The 21,168-nt window shown below is 43.5% G+C and overlaps 2 protein-coding genes across 2 annotated transcripts; one reads left to right on the top strand and one right to left on the bottom strand.

Annotated features, from left to right (window-relative positions):
• Positions 1 to 1,295: 1,295 nt before the first annotated feature.
• LRRC34 (leucine rich repeat containing 34) lies at positions 1,296 to 10,897 on the bottom strand (the record flags this gene model as incomplete). Its single annotated transcript, XM_082319412.1, has 10 exons — positions 1,296 to 1,499; positions 1,777 to 1,903; positions 3,115 to 3,270; positions 3,362 to 3,516; positions 5,105 to 5,200; positions 6,980 to 7,108; positions 8,671 to 8,754; positions 9,535 to 9,599; positions 9,750 to 9,871; positions 10,782 to 10,897. 10 exons carry the CDS (start codon positions 10,895 to 10,897, stop codon positions 1,296 to 1,298), a joined length of 1,254 nt encoding a protein of 417 aa, XP_082175538.1.
• A 1,644-nt stretch (positions 10,898 to 12,541) lies between these two features.
• LRRIQ4 (leucine rich repeats and IQ motif containing 4) lies at positions 12,542 to 17,166 on the top strand (the record flags this gene model as incomplete). The annotated part of the gene is made up of 5 exons (XM_082319008.1): positions 12,542 to 13,648; positions 14,576 to 14,749; positions 15,071 to 15,209; positions 15,932 to 16,128; positions 17,152 to 17,166. 5 exons carry the CDS (start codon positions 12,542 to 12,544, stop codon positions 17,164 to 17,166), a joined length of 1,632 nt encoding a protein of 543 aa, XP_082175134.1.
• Between the last annotated feature and the right edge of the window lie 4,002 nt (positions 17,167 to 21,168).

Raw genomic sequence — 21,168 nt, 5'->3', positions numbered from 1 at the left:
ACGAGCTAAGTGATCCCCAAACTTCTAAGAAGTCTGTATCCAAACCATTAAACATTTTTTACCTACCATTATATGCATATGTTGTCTTATTCATGTGTAGGAGTTGCCACATGGCTCTAATGATACAAATATTTTTAAACAGTTTCCAAGAGACGGGAAAGAAATAATGAAACCAAGTGTGGTGTTTTTCATTTGTAGTACAAGAAACAAGTACATGCTGCAAGTTAATCAAAATACCATTTATATACCAGGAAACTAGGTTCACTGGCTTTAAAGTGCCAGCATTATAGTGGTTTAACACTTAAGTTCATTTAACTTGGTTAAAAAAAAAAAAAAAAAGCCACTCTTGGATAAAGATCAAAAGCATGCCATTACTAAGTAAAAGGAGAGAGTATGTAGAGCGCAGCAGCAACAAACGGGTTTACCCAAACCTCTCTCAGCTTCAACAACAGGAGCCTTTTTCTACAGCATAGCTAATTTGCTGTCAAGCAAAGCTGCTGCCCAGCGGCAGTCCGGGGTGGAAGCTTTTGTCAGTTCGATCTGCCTGGCTGTGCTCCAGCCCGCAGAGATGTGGTGACATTACCTGTGGGTTCTCCCTGCTGCCTGGAAACCTGACTGCAGAGAGCACGGCCCAGGAGGGGCAAGGGCAGCTCTTCCTCCGCAGCTGCCGTGTGGAAGAGGACCCGGTGGTCGTGGCGCTCCATCCATCGGCTCTGCTGCTGCTCCGAGCCAGCCTCTGCAGCTTTTTTAAATAAGAAGCACTTGGCAAAAGTCCTGATCTGAGAAATAGAGCGGAGTAGTTCAGCTGCTAGGAGTTCAATTCATGCATCTGCGCTGCTGCAGTCTGACCTCTTCACGCTGCCCTGGGCAGTGACTGTTCTACTCCGTTACTGATGAGAATACCTAGCGTCACTCTCGGTGCACTATGCTGCGGTGAAAATGTTTTCCTCTTAGCGTGTTATTGCACTAAATTCATCTGTCACCTGGGAACCCTGAACTACAGCTAATCACGGTAAGGCGAAGGAGACAGAGTCTGCAATAGAAACGACTGCAGCAAAATGAATGCATTTTCATATTAATAGGCTTTAATAGCTTGGGCATTTTTAGCAACAAATTTTAAGGTCACTGGTTTGATATTTTACCTCTAATGCCACTTCAAGTGTTGTTAAATTCCTTCTACACTAAAGACCCTGAAGAAACGACATTTGGCAAGTTTGATCCTGATCTAATCTATTTTACTAGAAACAAGATAGGAAAACTTCAAGCACGTGGAGTGCATCCGGCTGCTACCTCACTCACAAGTGTTCTGAAACCGCCGCAATCGCCAGACTGGCGTTAGCATCTTTGTTCGTCACCTCCCCACAACGCGGTGTCCAGTAGTAATGCTTCTTCAGGCCGTGGGAGAGCTCCGCGAGGTGAACGTGCCCATCCACTTCATACGGTTCCACGTCTGTACAATTAAGTTTCAAGCGGCCCGTCTGAATTAATTCTGAAAATGCCTGAAATGAATAAGAACAAGAACCTGACATATAATATCCCACTTTGATTGCAGTGAAGGCTCTAGAAGATAGCACACCACAGGTGAGTACTTGATCATTTCAGTATGCTGATGTCCAGCGAGTCTCATTACAGCACCACCATATTGTAATTACTTTAAAAAACCCCAGAGTGAATCAAGTATCTTGTTCACAAATTGCTGTAGTCTTCCCAATGACTGTAAAAACAAATTAGAACAAAACTCAACCCTCTTAGAAGAGTTCAGAAACAAACACTTACCATACAGGTGGCTTCATCAAATTTGTTACCCCAAATGTAAATATAGGAAAGTTCCATGTTTGTTTTCATTGCATCTGAAAGAGCTACAAGTCCTTTGCCACTTATGTTGTTGCTTACTACTGACAACCTAATAAGCAGAGAAAAGAATTATGCAAATCTGTGCCAAACCACTGAATTCCCATCTCCCAGTTAAAACTAAGAGTTTAACTGTGATTTTTTAAATATTTTATCATTATATATCATATATGTATATTGAAATTTTATATTTGTTATTAAAAAGGTATTTATTTATTTGTATCAAGTCCAGGCCTACTATAAAATCTTTTTCAGGTTGCTAAAGGCAGTTTGGACTACGGACTTGTACTATTTCTCAAGGCATTTCCATGATGCATGCAGCCAGGTTCTTCACTATTTAGTTCTTCAGCATCAGTGACTTACTGCGCGGTGCCCAGGTCTCATCTCTAGTCTGCTTTGAAGCCCCAGCCTTGGCATTTATCCAGGCTAAGCTTTGATCTTTGTGGAGTGGCAGTTATTTTTATATTAGTGAACCTGGAAGGCTTTCAGAGGCACCTAGCAGCCGCCACCTCCTCAGTCTGCTACTTAAAATTAATGGTTTCAGGTAACACCTTTGATCAGCTTTTACATCCTGCCGGCGCACGGTTTAACGTGGGCTACAAAATACACCCTGACGGAGGGATTACAGCTCTTCTGGGTTCACCTGGAAGCTAACTTAAACAGAGGATTTTCTTAAGTGTTGAAGATCAGAATCAACAAATATAGTGCCTTATCCCTGTCTGGAATATGATTATCTTAAAGTTCTGAAGACGTACAGCTCTTGGTTTGTTTTCGTTTGCGCGCCACAGGGGCCTACGCTTTAAAGATGCAAAAAGAACTAAGATCTAATTGTCTTCCCCCCTCCTTAGAATGACTGCAAAACCTGTGAATCACATGTAAGCAAGCTGAACCACTACAAAACTGATCTAAGTGTCAACCCCAAAAAACCCTGACATAGGAGAACAAGCCTATGTCAGGCCACACAGCAATGGGTACCAGACGAAAAAAAGGAAGTATAAGGAAAAAGGGATAAAATGAGTTATGAGTAGGGCTGGCAGTGTGGGAAGGTGAAGACGATGCATTCCCACCCAATCCGTCATTCCCATTTTTTTTCCTGAGAAAGAAAAACAGACTAAAAAGTTTGGAACTTCCTGACTTTTCCATTTTGATCGGTAACGTCAAAACACACAGTTTTGATGTCAGTTCAGCCACTGCAAAGTCTGAGCTGCTCCTACTCTGAGCCGTTACACCTGCAGCCTCCGGGGAGGTTACGTAAATACTAACGCCCGAAGAGTCCTGTTGTACAAAGCCAAGGCGTCACTCAGGTAGATGGCTCCATCATCTTCTATTCGGTTTGCACTAAGATCTAGGATTTCCAGGGTTTCGTTCCATTTTAGAAGTTCTCCCAAAATTTTCACACCATCACGGGTTATTTTATTACTGAAAGAGAGATGCACACATTTTTTTCAAAGGGTGCTAAGAAAATGAGCGTCTAATGTTAGTCAGGGCTATGTCGCGTAACGACTCTTACCAGCTAAGATCAAGGTATCTAAGGCTGGAGTTTTCACCCAGTGCCTCACACAGTCGCTCTACACCAAAGTTTTTCATTTCGTGCTTGCACAAATGTAGTTCCACAAGAGAAGAGTTATTTTTCAACATCAGAGCTACATGAACCGTGGTCTCTTCCTAAAAACATACACTCAGTTTTATTAAGCTGTACTTTAGGATAAGGTATGGTCTTGCTTCAGTAAAAGGGAGATGCACAACCAACGGCAACATTTGGTCATCCGTAGTGTCCTATTTTGTATATTGCAGCTTTGTATTAAAAATAGCCAGGAAACAATATGTTATGATAATGCTGAAAATAAAAAAAATAAAAATACCAGAAAGATCTTTGCAGATTTACAGTACTATATATATCTCTCTCTGCAAATGTCAGGAGCATCAATGTTTAAATCATTATGTCTAATCAGTTTTCCTCCCAGTCGTTGCTCTTAAAAACTGAATGGTTGAGTCAGTCTTCACCAACATTAAAAGTATTTTGTCATGACGCTAATCTATTATTTCGTAAAAAGAAACAGGATTGCTATGGGAAAAAAGCTGTCCTGTCACTGTAACACAAAGTAAGTTCACTTTGAAGTTGTCTCATTTAGTTAAGAAAATAACTGAGTGAATACTGTGAGTCAAAAATAAGGCAACAACCCAGAGGCCTCAGAAAATGAGAGAGTCGAAGGTGGGAAGAACAGCAAATAGAGTCTCCCACAGATACAGACCAGGCCCTTCATGGCCCATATTCTCAAGAGCAGTAGTTTAAATTTATTTCTAAAATGGTTTAGGCAGATCAAGCCCTGTCTTAGTAGCAAAGAAACAACTAAAATCCGGTCAAACTGTTGAATTCACCTTTGGGGATTTAGGAAGATCTGGCCTTCATGACAGCTTAATTTTGTTATCCTGCCATCAGGAAAATACCGTACCTATTGCAGACATCTGACACCTGCTGCCAGTCTGGTGAAACCACCACCGCAACCAGCTCTACAGCCAAGACTTCAGCAGGACCAGCGATGCCCAGCAGCTGCAAGCCTGCAAGCAAAAGCCCCGCAGCTCCGCGCGCCTGTACACATCCTGCGGTGCTGCCCCCAGCAAACACTGCCTTGCAGGTTCCCTTTTTAGTGCTTGATTGTTTTGGAGGGTTGGTGTCTTTGTTTTGGCTAACAAATGCACCATAGGTTTTACATGATGAGGTTCATTCACTTGTTAAATTCATGCTTCGAGTTCACATAATGAAACAACAAAACCACACAGGCCAGTGAATATGGCATATTGTTGAAGTGTGCCTTTCTTCTTCAGGCTGCGGGCTCTGTATGGCACTGCTCAGATAAACAGCAGCCTTTTGTTCTTCCCCTCATTTCCTGCTAAACAGCATTTCTCCCTCAGTTTGCTGAACGAGGCATAAAACTCTCCGTGCTGTAACAGCAGAAGGAACACTTGGTTCTCCAATACCAAGCCCTCTCCATTAGCCCATTATTTAACAAATGCATATGTACCAAGAAAGAAATTTTTAAAAAATTTACCTTCTAGTTAACGAGGGGCAGACTGTGACTGCACAAAACTTGGCACAGAAAGAGCAAAAGAATATTTCTGCAACCATTTACTTCACTTTGTAAGGAAACCCAGAGAGCCGTGTAGTTCAGCTGTCCATAAATACATCAGTACTGACTTGACTTACTCATGCTTCTCTCTTTGACTGAGCTGACACTACAGAATACTTACATACCTCTTGGCTGTATAGTAAAGGACGATTTAGGTTTATCGCTTTGACTGATTTGTTCTGAGTCAGGGCTGTTGCTATTGCTATTAGACACTGCGTACCCTGGAAATGAAAATAAATAAACTCTTTAGAGAAACATGTCCAACGTATAGATCCAGCTACCAAATTACCATGACTTCTTAGAATTGATTGTCAGAAGATCAAAAACATCAAATGAGCTCAGATTGGAAATACTATTATTTCTGCCTTCATGTACTCTGGAGAGATGCAAGTGCAGCAGGCAACTGCTTACAGACACAATGTATTTTCCGATAATACCAATGCCAACTCCCTATGGAATAATAGAGTGGAATTAGACTAAAAGAAGTACAGATGACCATGAAATTTGGCAACTCGGAAAATAAAGAGCAAGAATAATGCATCTCAAAGATACTTGTCCATTTAATTGATCCTGTATTTTGGTTTTCCTGATTTATGAATTAAAACCAGCTTGTGTGTGTTCCCTAAGGTCTTTGGTAAAAGTCTTAGGTAACATTTATCCACTAGGTAAATTCATACTAAATGTGAATTAATGTGGTATAGAGTAGTGAGAGTCTAGAACACAGGCCAGTTCAGATTTTTCTATTTCCTTCTCGCTTGCTCACTAATTTATATTTACATTATTTTCCAATTAGGCTGGTCTACACCCAAAGCTATTTCATTTTAAATCAGTTTTCTATCAACTCCCTACCGAGCATAAACATATTAAGCTTTGAAATAAATCCTACACTGGCTACACTTCCCTTGTTTATGTTTTCATAACACCCTTCACAGTTTCTGTGAGCTATTCCCCCTTCTAGTTCAGGAGTAAATGCAGTAATTTCAGGAAACAAATATAATAATGAAATTTTCATCTGACCGCAGCTCTCTCCCTCCCTCCAGGTGATAGTCAGAACTGTTAGGTTACAGTCAAACTTACTCCTTCTGCCCACCATACACTTCATTATCTCCTGGAAAGACGAACACCCTTAACAGGAAGGCTGAGAGTGGCCCATCTTAATCGTACTCCTAGCTTGGTTAGAGCGTTCTCCCGGAGGGCAAGATACAGGACCAAACTCTCCCAGGCAGGGAGAAGAACCACTTCCACCTTCCAGCCCCCCGATGTGATCACACAAGGGCAAACCATCAGTCGGGTGCCGGGACCTTGCACCAGGAGGAGGTTCACAGCTCCAGCTGCTACCTCCTGATGTACCCCACAGGTTTTTAAAAGCCACCCACAGGCTTTTACTGGTTAGAGTGGGAAGCGCCCTGCTTAGTGCCTTGAACCATTTCTACCCTCCTGACTTGCCCTCTGCACTGTGTAAGAAGTCTCCGCGCCCAACTCCAGGAGGCAGCAAGTTATCTAAGATCAAATCGGGTGCCTTTCTACTCAATTCAGCATTCTTGTGCCTATGTCCTTTATGGATCGAGCTCTGACAGGAGCAACACAGCTATGGGACTGGGTGACTTTCAGGTGTTATAGCACTGCACACTTCAGAAGGAAAAGAACCTCCAGGGAATAAGAAGTCCTTTCTTCAAGAGGAATTACACAGGACTTACTTAGCATAACAAGAATGAACAGCAGAAACAAACCTTGGAAAATGTGAAAGCCAAGCTTCTATGATAAGCATCTGAATTCCCAGGGACGTAGCAGCTCTAATGTATCATCAGGTATGACTTCACAGGTGTTTTACGCAACGTGTCTTTCCAAGCACACATTGCAATATTATATATCGTGTTACCTCTAGCTATCACAAAATGTAAAATCACAGGTGGCATTTTCCCCTAACTAAGCACTGCAGGACCTTTGCAATACCCTTGAAAGACTCGTGTCATTGCTGATAATTTTACTGGGTTACTCACCATATCACAGTCTCCAAGATCCAGTTTCTCCAAGGTTGAATTAATTTGTAGCATTGAAGCAAAGAACATCCCACCTTTGTTTCCTATTTTGTTCCCAGTCATTCTCAAATACACGAGAGTTTCGTTCCTCTAGACAAAATTAAGGACAAAAAAAAAAAAAAAAAAAAAAATTCCTTTTAAATGGCCTGAAAAACAACACTGTCCTTTTTCCTGTGAATCCTGCTGGTTGTCACACCAAGACAAAACATCCCTCTGGAATAATTGTGTCTAAGTGATAACACTGACTAAGCAGTTGGCTCAGGCTCCCCACAGCGGAATGAAACACATGAGAGTCTGGAAGCAAAACTCAAGTATGTATGTGAAAACTTTTGTTTCTCCCAAGTTCACAAATTTCACACTCATGAAAATGATCCAGGCAGATATTTCTGCCTAAATTGGCAGCTGAAATGCAAGTTATATGAAAACTGATTTGAATCTAGTAAGCGTATTTTAAACAAGAATACAATTATTTGCATTATTTTTTATAGTCTTTTAAATCACATGACCAGTCAAAGCTCAGTGAAGCCGCTCGCCTTAGGCAGAACTACTTGGTGCAGAGTCAAGCCAGTGTGTAAGTCTTTGCTGGACTGGAGACTTCTCTGGTAATATAAAGTTCTGTTCAGAAGTCTAGAAAAGCCAGCATGTTTCCCCTCACCCTCCACAGAATTTCAATGGATATTAAATATCTATTCCCTGTTAAAGCCCTAAATGCAATGCAGAGTGGGTTTGTATTTTTAATTCCTCAGTACCACTCAGAGATTATGATTGATTAAGTGATTACAAAATAAGCAGTTCTGCGAGCAGCAGAACTAATGTCTTCCACATGTCCCCAGTACACCTTCCTCTGCTGTGGTATCTCCCTACAGCATCTCCTTCCCCTCCCTCCCTCAGGAGCACCCCCTCTTCGCCCCCGGGTCCCCCCTGCCCCACGCAGCCAAGGGGCTGCCTGGCTGGTCGCGTCCTGCCACCCGCCTGCTCCGCAAACCCAGCAAACGCTGCCAGGGGGCTGCACAAAGAGCTTTGGGGGTTGCTCACAAGCCCAGCGTTGTACAATCTACTGTACAACCCAGCGTTTTGGAGGCCTGTCAAATTTAGTTGAAATCAGTGCAGAGTTCAAAGACTACGAAGGAGGAAGAAAGAGCTCACGTGAGTCTCATTTCATAAATACAACCAATCTTACACACAAGCCTCATTTCCTTGGGAAACCACGTTAAAAATAACAAACATGTTTTTATGCTGCTGCTGTAAGGTAAAGTTTTGAAAACATGTCTCAGAAGTCTTGAGTCAAGACAAATATTGACATCAAGGTATAGGAAAATTTAATACAACTTAAAAAAAAAAAAGGAAAAAAACAATGGCATTATATATCCTATAGCATAGCACAGCATTTTTCACACAGAAAAATCCAGCTGCGACAGTTGTGATAGTTGTTAATGGCAGCACAGTGCAACTTTCTCTTGTGTGAAATCTGATTTCTGAAGTCTGCCTTGGGAAAACAAGCAATCCCTGTGATACAGCAAAATGCTGAATGGACTGAAGACAGAGGGCCCTTTCAGCCAGCTCTGGTGTTGGCAGGACAGCTAGTACTGTTCATCAAAAGCAAAACTATCAAACGAGATGCCATTGTCTAAATCTCCCAGACAAATACTCACATGGAGTGCTTTCGCTATCAGCTCTGCTCCACTTGTGCCAATATCATTAAGCATCAGGTTAAGGTACCGCAGAGTGGAATTTTCCTTAGGAACAAACAAAGCAGAAAGCAATGAGACTTTTTTTCAGAGCATGCCTGCATTTTTCAAAAAGGAGCTGCATCATACACATACTTAAAACCTTTTTCCTTCACTGCATTTCAGGCAGCCACTGGTTTGCAGAAGTAGTTAAAGAATGCCAAAGTACATCAGATGATGATGGAAAAGGCAGAAAAAAGCGTAGTGTATAGGTCCTCATGGGGCTTACAGAAACCACCTGGGAACCCGCGTGCTCAGCATGGCCAAACGAGGTAGGTGGTCAAGCTCAGATGCAGACCTGCAGGCATTTTGTGAACTTAATGGCCCTCCCTGAGCTCCAGGAACCCAGGCACGGAGTGGCAACTCACCATTTTCCGTCTGTATTCCAGTGCTGACAATAACAGAAAGGCAGCATTAAAGTTTCCTATGTTTAGACCTACAAAAAGACTAACAGAGATGATAAAGTATCTAAAACAAAGGCCCTGGCACACTTGACACTACCATTCCCTCCTTTGCTGAATTGAACTGTAAGCCTAAAAGCCCCACAGTTAATTCCACTGTTCTTTCTTCCTGATACCCTCGCCAAATGTCCAACCGTTTTCTACCAGACATTAAAGATGTCCCCAGAGAATACAATCGGAGATTCTGGTGGGATGGATTTGGATGTGAAAGTCAAAATGTACAGAATTTTGCCAAACAAATGCATTCTTGTCTCCAATTTACCACAGATAAATATTATCATAGCCAAATAAATTACAAGATGCTGAATGACAAACATAATTTTGGCACCTGGAGGAATGTTGCCATGTGCTTTGCTCCAGCATCAGTCAATACATTACACCTAAGATCCAAACCTGAAAAAGATGAAGAATGAAGAATGTGACAGATGCGTATCTGCAATTAACTGATCTCTAAACAAAAAGAAATAAAGATGAACTGAGGCTGAAATCAAGACTGCTTATGTTTACTTAGATTAGCAACAAACATACATGAAAAAAGCTTACCTGTGACAAATACAGCATTGTGTAAGACAGAGGCAAGAACCTGAAGATCGTCATCTGTCACTCTCTGCACAGGCACTAGATGATTATTTCCAGCTATTTTTAATGTGATCCCTTTTGCCCATCTGCTGGAACATAAAAACGTAAGCACATGGGGAGAAGTAAAATGATAGAGAAAAAGGAATTCTCTCTCCAGATAAGTGGATCCATGCTTGCCCTCGCTGCTGTGGTTGCACACAGTTAGCTGCTGCCGCTGCCTTTGGTAACACCATGACAGACGACGTGATTCAAGCTGTACCTCAGCACTGTCCTTTCTGATATTCTGAAGACACTGCACAGCTGCAAGACCACGCTTAGCACACGTGCACAGAAAGCAGGAAGAAGCAAGATGAGGGGAAGGTAGATGGAAATAAAGACTATCCTGGATGTTACCTCATCATCTCCTTTTTACTTGTTGACTTTCCTTTATTTACTCTATCCTGCCCTCAGGATCAAAACCTAACACAAACCATTTCACTACACTGTATTTTCTCAGGTTTTCTCTGCAAAGGACAATTAACTTTGACCCCAGGAGCATCCTTGAGAGGAAGCCCTACCTAGCCACATAATGAGAGAGAATTTGGGTGGTTAATACCTTGAGCAGGATTTAGAGACAGTTCAGGGAAGCATTACCAGCTGGAAGCTAACTGGATGCAGCTGAGGCTTTTTAAACAGGAGGGAGACGAAAGGAAGGGGGTTAGGATGACTAGATACTGGGTTTGGCTTCTTTAAGGGACACAAAGGCACCATCCTGTACATTTTTCACTTTTTTTGATTTCACTGCTTGTAAAGCTGCCCAGAAGGGATATGTAGCTACAAACCTCTGCCAAGATGATGTCAAGATGAGTCAAACCAGAACTTCAGCAGTAAATGCTAAATATGATTTGCGTTTAAGCCTGAAACTGCATGAACTTTCTTACTCTTCAATCCCTTGTCCCGCTATCTTGTTTAAGGCTTTCAGAAGCATCTGAAACATGCTGTTTGTTATTTCCTTACATTTTATCATTTTTATCAGCTTCTTGAAGCACATGAGCAATGAAGGGGTTTTCAGGTTGGCCCAAGTTTTGGCAGGCCCGCACATAATGCTGGTGAAGATCTGGACAAACTGACATGACCTGCTGGAAAACAAAATGAAGTGTTACTGCATCTTTACGGCAGCCTAGCAACATCACCATGGACCCAAGCACGGGGCTCTGCATAACAATAAACATGGGCTTGGTCTGAAAAGGGTTACAGCTCTTGGTATGCAACACAAGAGTATGAGATAGACACAGACAGGAAAAGCATGAGGAAAAAATGTGGATTTCTGGATGCGTTTCTGATCTGCCATCGCACAGGATCTGAGCTAGCAGAGAATTAATATTCATACAGGCAGGTTGTTTTTCCCTGTAAAGCAGCTGGGCCCCCAACCTCCGCAGGCCTACCTGAGCGATCAACGCCTGCGCCCTCTCCCCGCGGTGACCGGCCCACGGGCGAGCTCTGCCCCACGGCCGAGCCAGGCTGCTCCAAGGTCAATAACGTGTGGTAACGGAGCCCGTTTCCAAGGAGGCTGTCCCGGGCCCTCCACCAAGAGGGAGCGGGAAGGTGGCCAGGCCCAGCCCGGGGCCCTGGCAGGAGGCCCCGCCGCCGCCCCACCCCGCTGCGGTGCTGGGCCCTCCCCACGGCGGAGGCCTGGCCGCATCGCTGGTGCCCAGCCTCTGCAGGGACGGGAGGGGAGCTGCCCTCTGTCACCCCCAGAGTATTTACTTAGTGGTCTGCCCGCGGTCTCCGAGGAGCCTTTGCAAAAATTTCCGTGGTTACACGGATTAGCGGTTTACTTCAAAGGTGCCTGTGCCGGTCCTTTCCACCGAATAAATCCTTCTAGCGACTTCACTACTGCCCTCGTACGCAGGAGGGGTGGGCTGGGGCCGCACGCTCTCCCGTCCCGCGGTGTGTGGGGCTCACGCCCGAGTACTGAACTCAGCGACAATAAAGAAGAAAATACCCTTGTGCAACATCTGAATTAGACTGGGAAGCCCAGCATGGGTCTGTCCCCATGGTGGTCGCTCAGTTCTTCCTCCGTGTCCTGGTGGCACCTGGAAACCACCCATCTCTGGAAACGCGACGTCCTCCCGGCGCTGTTACGGCAGCAGAGAAAAGGGCGTGAGGTGGGAGATGACTGGCAGCTGCCTCTCGACCTCCGCTTCCTCTCTTATCGTTCCTTAAATGTCAGCTGAAAGGTTTCTTCCGTGCAGACATCAGAGGTTGCTCAGGTAGTCGCCCCTTCCCACCTCTCGCTCTTTCGCTCTCAGCAACAGTACAGCTTTGAGGGTTATTAAATACCAGATTCACCGGCATCTCTCTGGCTCAGAAACCACCAAGTGCTACAGAAGAAGGTGCCACCTTTTTACAATAGGACTCTTCCAGTTTTACAATCAGCATAGCTGAAGACAGATCTCAGTCAGTGTTTGTAAATATAGGCCTTCAAGACTCAAGAAGGTTGCTTCCTCCAGCTCCCCTGACTTCACAAGGTCACCCTCCGAACTGGGCTGTTGGGGCACTTCAGGATGCACCGGGATTCAAAGATGTGATCCTGCTGTATGGACTGCAGGATTTGATCTTAATGAACACAAGCAGCTTTTTGCAGGGGCACAGCTGAGACTAGAACCTGTCCCTAAATGCTGAATTCTGCCAGTATTTATTTAGTATAGGAAGGTCTTTGAGTACTGTTGATTTTTAATTTTTTTCTCTTCTGAAATTAAAAATAAGGAGCAGGGATGGCGGAGTCTCAGCAGAGCCAGGAGGCCAGCGCAGGGGGCACTCAGAGCCCGAAAACTGACTCTGTTGGTTTTGAGGATGACCATGATCAGACTGCACAAGAAACACCAGTGAATGAAGTGCCAGAGAATGAAGCTCTTTCTCCCACACGCGTCACAGACCGGGTATTTTTCATTGATTTAGCCAACAAGCAACTGCGAACCATCTCATCAGGCGTCTTGAGTCTAGAATATCTGGAAGAGCTGCACATGGAAAAGAACCTGATCGTAAGCATCCCCAGAGACATCAATCGCCTGAGGCACATGAAGGTCCTCTACTTGGATCAGAATCACATACAGGACATATGCGAAGAACTGGGGGAGCTGAAATGTCTTCTGAGCTTAGATTTAAGTAACAATCCCCTCTCTTGTAGTTCACTGCCAGTTATCAGCAAGTTGCAGTCCCTTCGTCAGCTCAGGCTCTACAAAACAAACTTGGATGAAATCCCAGTGCAGATCTGTGAATACCTCCATCATGTTGAACTGCTTGGCCTTTCTGACAATAATCTCGAGTGTCTGCCTAAAGAAATAGTGAACCTGACAAAACTCAAGGAAATTTACCTCCAGAAAAACAGATTTAAAAGTTTTCCCAAGGAGCTTTGTCAGATTGCTAATTTAGAAATAATAGATCTGGAACAAAATCTAATCAGTTTCATCCCAGAAGAGATAGGCTTTTTGACAAACTTAGTTAAGCTATTTTTAGCTTTTAATAACTTATCCTCCATTCCTCCTACACTGCAACACTGCCAGAAGCTGGCTGTGCTGGATCTGTCTCATAATCTCCTGCACAAGCTTCCCCCAGGTTTGAAGAATCTCACCGAAATGAGAGTACTCAGACTGTCCGCCAACAGCCTGGAGAAGTTCCCACGTCAGATCTGCTGCTGGCCGTCCCTTTCCCGTGTTTATCTGAGGAACACCGGACTGCGCACAGTACCCAGGTCTTTCACCAGATTAACCAGTGTCAGGATACTAGATCTGAGTGAAAATTGCTTTGATGAGATTCCTAAAAGAATATGCACTATGAAAAATCTGGAAGTATTGGCCCTGGATGGCAATCAGATACAGAAGGTATTTGTTCCTTTGTTTTTATTTTTGTTTTATTGATACCTCCCTTTTGCAAAATCTAAGTTCTTCATAACAACCAAGTGCCACCTTTCCCTACTGCAGTGAGAAGGCATGTTCCACCTGGTATGCACCTGAGCCTGGGTTACTCATTATCACTGACACCTGAGTATTCAGGCAGGGATAAAAAAGCAAGAATGTGGAAACACTGACCTTTGTGTTAATCTTAAAGATGAAATACTGACTGGAGGGACTGCTTCAGTCATTTGCATCTTTTTTTCTGTGTACACTGGAAAATAAGAGCTGCATTTGCGTAGAATCAATACGTCACAAACTGAAACAGAGCAGAAGGCAATTTAAAAATGAAGGTGATATTGTTAATGCCTTTAACACCATTAACATTTGCTGTTCATTTGATAATGAACAATTATGTACCCTAAAGCTGTGCTATTATAAATGTAACAGTATTCATGGACATACTCATTTTAGGGCTCAGAATATACCTTCCTTTTTATATAATGCAACGCTTCTTTTCCAAGGAGATTTTCACTTGTGCAATTTTCTTCTTGAAGGTTACGTTTACAGAAGTAGTAATTTATGCAAAAGCATCACTTTCAGATTTCATTCATTTAAATTACTCTTCCCTGCACTGTGCATACAAAGGAAATGAAGAAGCAGACTAATGTTTCTGCTAAGAAATAAAATGAACCCCATAAGAAATCTTTCCAGCAGAGGAAACAACATGGATTTTTTTGCCAGAATTTCCACCATACTGTGAGGGATAATGTTACATTAATGAGCAGAATATTCTGCGTTCATCCATCAACAGTAATGAAGCTCCACAGCATTTTCTTGGAGATTTTTCCCTAAAAACAGAATCCCAAAGATTACTGTTTAATTGACATAATGTATCTTTTTAATGACTGTGTCTAGATACCTGAGGAGGTGAAAGAACTGACAAATTTGAAATGCCTTAGCCTGTCTGAAAACCAATTCAGTATCTTTCCAAATGCAATCTTTCTCCTGGAGCCATTAGAGAGATTATACCTGGGACAAGATAAAGGAATTAAATTCACAAGTCTGCCAGAAGACATCAGCAAATTGCAGGTAGGAGCAATAGAGGGGGAAGATCTTGGTCTGCTGTGGCATGGCACTTCCGTGGACTTCAGCTGCTCCCAAATGCAGGACGGAAGGTTCTCCTGATCTCTTTAGGTACATGGTGCAGCATCAGGGCTCTCAGAACAGGAATAATATCAAAACTCAGTGTTTGAAACTCATGTTGTCTCTCTGTGTTTAGTAGTCATCCCAACGATAGCTCAGTTTATAAACCTTACTTCTGTGCTTACTGATATTCTCTGTACATTGATTATATATGAAGCTAAGGAACAGTCCTTTAATTATTAAAAGCTATGCACACATATTTTCCAGAATCTGAAAGAACTGCATATAGAGAATAATTGTCTGGAGTACCTGCCCGCAGCCATCGGCTCATTGACCCACTTGAAAATACTCGACTGTCGCAACAATCTCCTTAAACAGCTCCCAGACTCTGTATGCCAAATACAAGGTAAAAAATAGTCTTTGTGTTTGTAGCCTTAACGACACAAGTACCAGTAAGCATTCTGGAAGCAGGAGGGAGAGAAGGGAAGGAAGAAATGCAGTGCATCGTTTAGGGCTCATCCTGTAATTGTAAGGGAGCCAAATAGGATAAAAGTTAGGAACTGGGAGGGTGGGGGAAGTGCTGTGCCCAAGCCAAGTGGACAGGAGGTCCTCCCCCATGACCCATCTCACCCTCAGGAGTCCAAGGAAAAGGGTGTTTCCCAGAGCTCAGCTCCAAGCAGACCCCCTGATGTGAGAAGACCCACTGGGTCAGCACCAGTGACCCCAGGGGGGTGGTGCGGAACCAGCTCTCTGGGGGTGCTCCCCAGCCCGGTCTTTCCATCTTCCCCAGTTCATTGCACTTCTGTGTGGCTTAGTTCACTAGCACTGTTGCTGTGCTGATTAGCAGGACTTTTGAAAGCTGGATTTGGCCACCTGGCTGCCAGGTGAATAGTCTTCACCTAGCGAAGTAAATGCTTTGCTAGGAGAGCCCGAGTCCCATCCTTCTATATTTGGGAGCAGATACTTTGAATTTTAAATGCTCTGGTGAGATGTTCAATACACATATTCATGACATGCACAGACTGAATTGTTTGTGCCTCATCCATGTGCTGTTTATGGGGAGCATGCAGGAATGCTCCTCATCATTCCTGTTTTTTGTGCTGCAGCTCTTTGCTTTTGCGTGTTCAGGTTTGCAAAAACTGCTCCTTCAGAACAACCACCTGTCCCGGCTGCCCGAGGATCTGGACAGTCTTCAGCAGCTGGAGCTGGTCCTTGTGGATGGGAACCCTATGACAGACCCCCCGCTTGAAGTGTGCTGTCAGGGGACATCTGCCATCTGGGAATACTTACGGGAAAAAAGGTATAAAAAGGCCATGAACTTAACGGTAGGGGTGTTAAGAAAGCCAGCACAATACACGTACAAGGCTGTGGTTTTAGTAATAGATACTTCGCAGAACCACCTACGGGGCACTCGATGCAACATCAAAAATGTCTTAAAGCACCGTTTCCATCAGCTATGGCAGAGGAGTACTTCTGTCACTGATCACGTTAAGGTAGGATACAGGGAACCATCAGGAAATACAGCACTGGGCATCATTCAAAAATGGGCCAGAAGGCTGTCACTGCCCCGCCAGGCCACAGTCAGCAGGGCCAGAACAGCCCTTACAGCTTGCAATGGAGCTTCCCTTAGTTCCCTGTCCAGTGGAAGGGTTACTGTGTCTAAAAACAGGGCAGATCCTCTAAGTCCAGGCATTGCTTATAGATGAAACTAACTGCAGGTGGCATTTCCCAGTCTTGCTGACTGTATTTTGACTGTAGAGAGTTGAAGATCCGTTGTGCAAACACATTGAACAAAACACATTTTTTGTGTGGTTTTGTGTGGGTTTTTTTTCCCCAAAAGAACATCAGTCTGTATCACCAGTGGGCCATAGAAGTAATTTGCTCAGAAAAAATACAGGGCAAGAAGGAAGGAAAGGCAAATCCTCAGTCTTTGATTCTTCTGAAATGAAATTATTCCTCTCTTTCTGTAATGTCTGTAATTTCTTCATGAACTAATGCGTTTCTCCCAAACTGTTCTTCTGAACTAAAAGGTGACATTTAAAGATGTGTAGACATAGTCATTTACTGCTCTAATCAAAGGGTCTGAAGGACTACAGTGTTAGTGTCCTCCCTGGTAAGAAACTCCTCTTGCAAAAAATAACACACAGAGTAAAACAAAAGTCAGGTGGCTGGCAGTCTACCTCAGCTGCAAACAATGTAGTCTAATACGGAATAAAAGGTGTTTTTTTGAGACCACAATATGCCTGCCTTTTTGCATCAAGAATATCCACCCGTAATACTGTTCCACATGACTGTTTGCTTTTACCCTTTTCCTCCAGGTAACCAGATTGTTCTTCTCTCTTTTTCAGATCCGAAGTTTGTAGCATGGGCTGATGAACCAGAAGGGGATCGGACCTTTCTTGACACTTAAGCATCTAATGAAAAAAAGAAAGATGGAAAAGAAAGGAAAAGGAAAGGGAAAAGAGAAGCCTGTAAAAGGATCAGAAGCCAAAAAGTGATATTTGGGCAGTAAACTGCAGAGAGCTCTTTTCATTTACAAGAAGGGCAAATGTGAGCAGAGATAAGCGAGTAGGAGACAAGCAGTATTAAAGCATTTGAATCAGTGAGTGTTACAATGAAAACAGATGATTTTTTGAGGTTTGTTTCTGTGTTTTTGTCAACATTGACTCCAGCTGAATCAGACAGATTCTGAAATATTCTGGAGATGCCTCATTCTGAATGTATGTTATCTCAGAGTATCAAGGCAGCTGATTAAGTGGAAATTAAGGTAATCTGTAGGAATCTGGTGCAATGATGTGTTCTTTGTTCTGAATCGCGAAGTATTTTACATGCAATTCTTAGAAATCTGTTTTCCAGTCAGTGAGGTACAGCCATATCTAGAGTGAAACAATATTTGTGGCCCCACCTACTAGCAGTTATTTAATGAGTTTTACATTCAGAAATGATCAATACCTTGTTTGGAAATATGGAGGAGGATTCCAGGCAGTCAGAACATATGTACTTCTACCAGAACCTGCATTACCATCCTGTCTTACAGAGGTGTCAAAAGCTGTTTTGTAAGTATCTCTACACTTTTGCAAAACTGTTCACTGATGTTTTGACACTCTGTAGTTATCATATTTTGAATGACTGCAAGCTGTCAAATCCTTAGTGTTATAGCTCATCTGTGAGATAGCTTGGTGACAGTTTGTAAAACGTCTGCGTACGACAGGCTTATTTGAAAGCAGAGAGTCTGCAGAATGCAATATTCTGCAATGATTCTGGGTCTTGGCATGTCATAATACCTTTGTTATTCAAAAGAACCATGACAAACACTCCTTACTATAATTCTAGAATGCCAAATCTATATGCAACCGCGTCTTTCCACAGCACTTTACAGGCAGCCGTTTGTCCTACGCATCTGATGTCCTTGTCTAGTTTTTATTCTGCATTGCTCAGTTACTCCTTAAACCCCTCCAGATTTTTATTTGCAGCATACATAAAGCACAGAGCTGGACTGGGACCGGCCACCGTGCAGATTCAAAATGCACGAGTGGGTGGGAGCAGAACCCTTTATTGAGTTTAACTGGCGGGTCGGAACTGCAGTCCTGCTCTCCCTCCCCTGGTCTGAGTTGCCTCAGAGAAGGTGGTGGCATCTGGAAGGAGGTGGTGAAGGCAGGGTCACCGAGACGCAGCTCTTCCTAGAGCTCCACCTCCGGGCAGTGCTCTCTGGATGCTGCGGCTACATCTGCATCCAGGGGATGGATCTCATTTCCGTTTGGCTCTTGAATCGATCGATACTGAAATCTCATTAATACACTTGTTGGCAGGAGAGAGCTGGTAGTGCAGAAAAATGGGATGGCTTAGTTTTGGTTTCCAATTTCACTACATAACCGATGCTGTTTTGACTGTTTGGAGGTGTCTCATGAAATTTTCTCACCCTAAGTGAAGGCAATGAGGAAGAGAGAGAAGGATGATTCAGAGACTACCGAGGAGGCAATCACTGGAAGAGAGAGGTTTCCGGGAAGACTGGCAGATAGACAGGACATTTAATAAAAGTGATTTAATGAAAGCTTTTTAGTGGCACAATAGGTATCAGAGAATCACGAGAGGGCGAAGGACTGAGAAGGGGATCATGAACAGCAAGTGGAGAGGTTGCTAGCAGCGAGTCCGTACCACGCTCTGGAGCTGAGAATGAGGAACCCCACTATGACAAAGCAAGAAACCCCAACACTGAAGTCCAGTTCAGTCAGTAAGGTTACAACAGATACCGGACATTAAACATGGGCCAGCTGCTTTACTGAATTAGAGAGGTTCAGGTCGGAAAGGAGTGATTCAGAGAGATTCTCACAGAGCAGATAAAGGATCAGTTTCCAAGTTGGACCAAAGGCAGATTTGAGGAGGAAAGGCACAGGAAGGCAAGCGATTAAGAGAAGAGGTTGGTGTGCTGCTCTTAAACAGAGATGATGGTACTTCCCCATTAGAATAACTCTCCTGGCTTGAGTCACTGCTTGAAAGTCTCTCTTGTTATCCCTGTATGAAACGGGGGCTCTTTGCTTCATTTCAGAGGTTGACGATCTCTGTAGAAAATAACTGATCCCACTGGGCAGCAATTCCCTGCTATCTGACCAAGACACTCCAGTTCATCTCACATTTCTCAGAGCTGGGGGAGCCAAGTGCACTTTTCAAGTGGAACTGAAACTGGAACCAGGAAGTCCATAGAGACCCCCACATGAAATCATGGATTAAATGATCAAGAGGTATCAGCACAGCAGGCTCAGCTGCTGGTATAACCCTGACCGCTGTTGGAAGGGTCAGCTGGACTGAAAGCTGAATATCCATCTGCATCTGCATGGGAGAACTTGCTGAGAGGGGTCCTAGCAAGTTAGGAAACTGCCACTGAATGATCCTGATGTGCCTCTCCTCCAGGAGACTGCTGCAGCATGTAGATATACTCAGGGCTAATTGAGCAGTACTTTATCCCTCAAGCTGCCTCAGGATTTCTCTAAGACTCCTCACTCAGTGGGCAGATCTAATATCTTTACTTCCTAAAATACCTTACCAATGAATAATCCCACTGCAGTCTTTGAGCTCACGTGTGGGTTAACATGCTCCATGACACGAGTGACTATGCCAGAATTTGGCTCTGTGTAAGCAAATACAATAAAATACCAAATAAGAAATTATCAAATGAAAAAAGGAGGAGCCACTTACATGTCCCAGGTCGGTGCTTTTTCTAAGCCTTGGGCATAGAGCAGGGTGCTCTGCTCTTAGCTAGAAGCTGCCCTGTGGCTTTGAATAATAGACTTTGCTCATTTCCTTCATCTTTATGGTAAGGATAAGAACACTGTCTACGTCACAAGGTGTTGTGAAGGTCAGTGGATTAATCCTGAAAGCAGGAAGCATGAAGGCACTGCGGGGACTCCCACTGGCTTTCATATGCTCTTGATCAGACTCTTAGATCTGGAAGTTTGGTTTTGTGCTGCATGTCATAAAAGGGTCCGTACAGAAAGCGCAGTCTGGGTGAGGCTGAAACAGCTCAGGATGAGAAGGAGCATCCCTGAAGTATCCTGAAGTCTTTGCATAGCCTTATCTGGAACGCTTATGGATTGCTCTGTATCCAAAATCCTTGCTAAGGTAGCGGGACGTATCTCTGATTTAACCTACCACAGCATTTCCCTTGCCCCTGAGACATCCAAAGACACCAAACAACTGTTTCTTACCTTGATTTTATGCTGATTCTGTACACAGGACTCATTTACACTACGAGACAGCATCAAGGGCCAGAGCAGAGGCAGAAACACCTCCTTCTGTATTCTCCTTACTGGACTAATATATAATCCTGAGTTGTTGGGATGCTTTCCAAATCTCACAATTATGTAGATTTAATGCATTCACGAAGAGGCAAGAGTTTTGGAGGAGAAGAAACTAAAAGTTAAAACACAGAGGTTTCAAGTATTTTCACATTAGAGGCATTTTCCTCATACACACAAGGCCACATTCACACTGCCCACCCACCTGCATTAGCACACACCCCAGCCACTTCCCTCCACTGGCAAACCTGCAGTGTGTCCATCTGAAATCATCACTGCTCTTTTGACAGTAGTCATGGCTGTATTCACAACAGGAAGATTAAACATATATAGTAGCGTCAGCATAGCAGTGTAAGCATGGCCCAGAGAATCTGAAAGAATATGTCATTAAATTGAATGATCTATGCACGTAGAAGGTTAAATAACAGTTTTATATAATTATGGAACTATTTCAAGAGCTCCCATGAGATGAGACAAGATTGCTAAAAACTGGGCAGTCTTCTAAGTCAGCGATACATAATACTTGGTTCATATGCTGCTTGTGAAAGGCCTTCCAGAAACCTTCAACCTTCA

The sequence above is a fragment of the Platalea leucorodia genome (genome assembly GCF_965183815.1).
Source record: "Platalea leucorodia genome assembly, chromosome: 8".
Lineage (NCBI taxonomy): Eukaryota > Metazoa > Chordata > Aves > Pelecaniformes > Threskiornithidae > Platalea > Platalea leucorodia.
The sequence above is the reverse complement of the archived record's forward strand: the minus strand, read 5'-3'. Positions and strand labels throughout refer to the sequence as shown.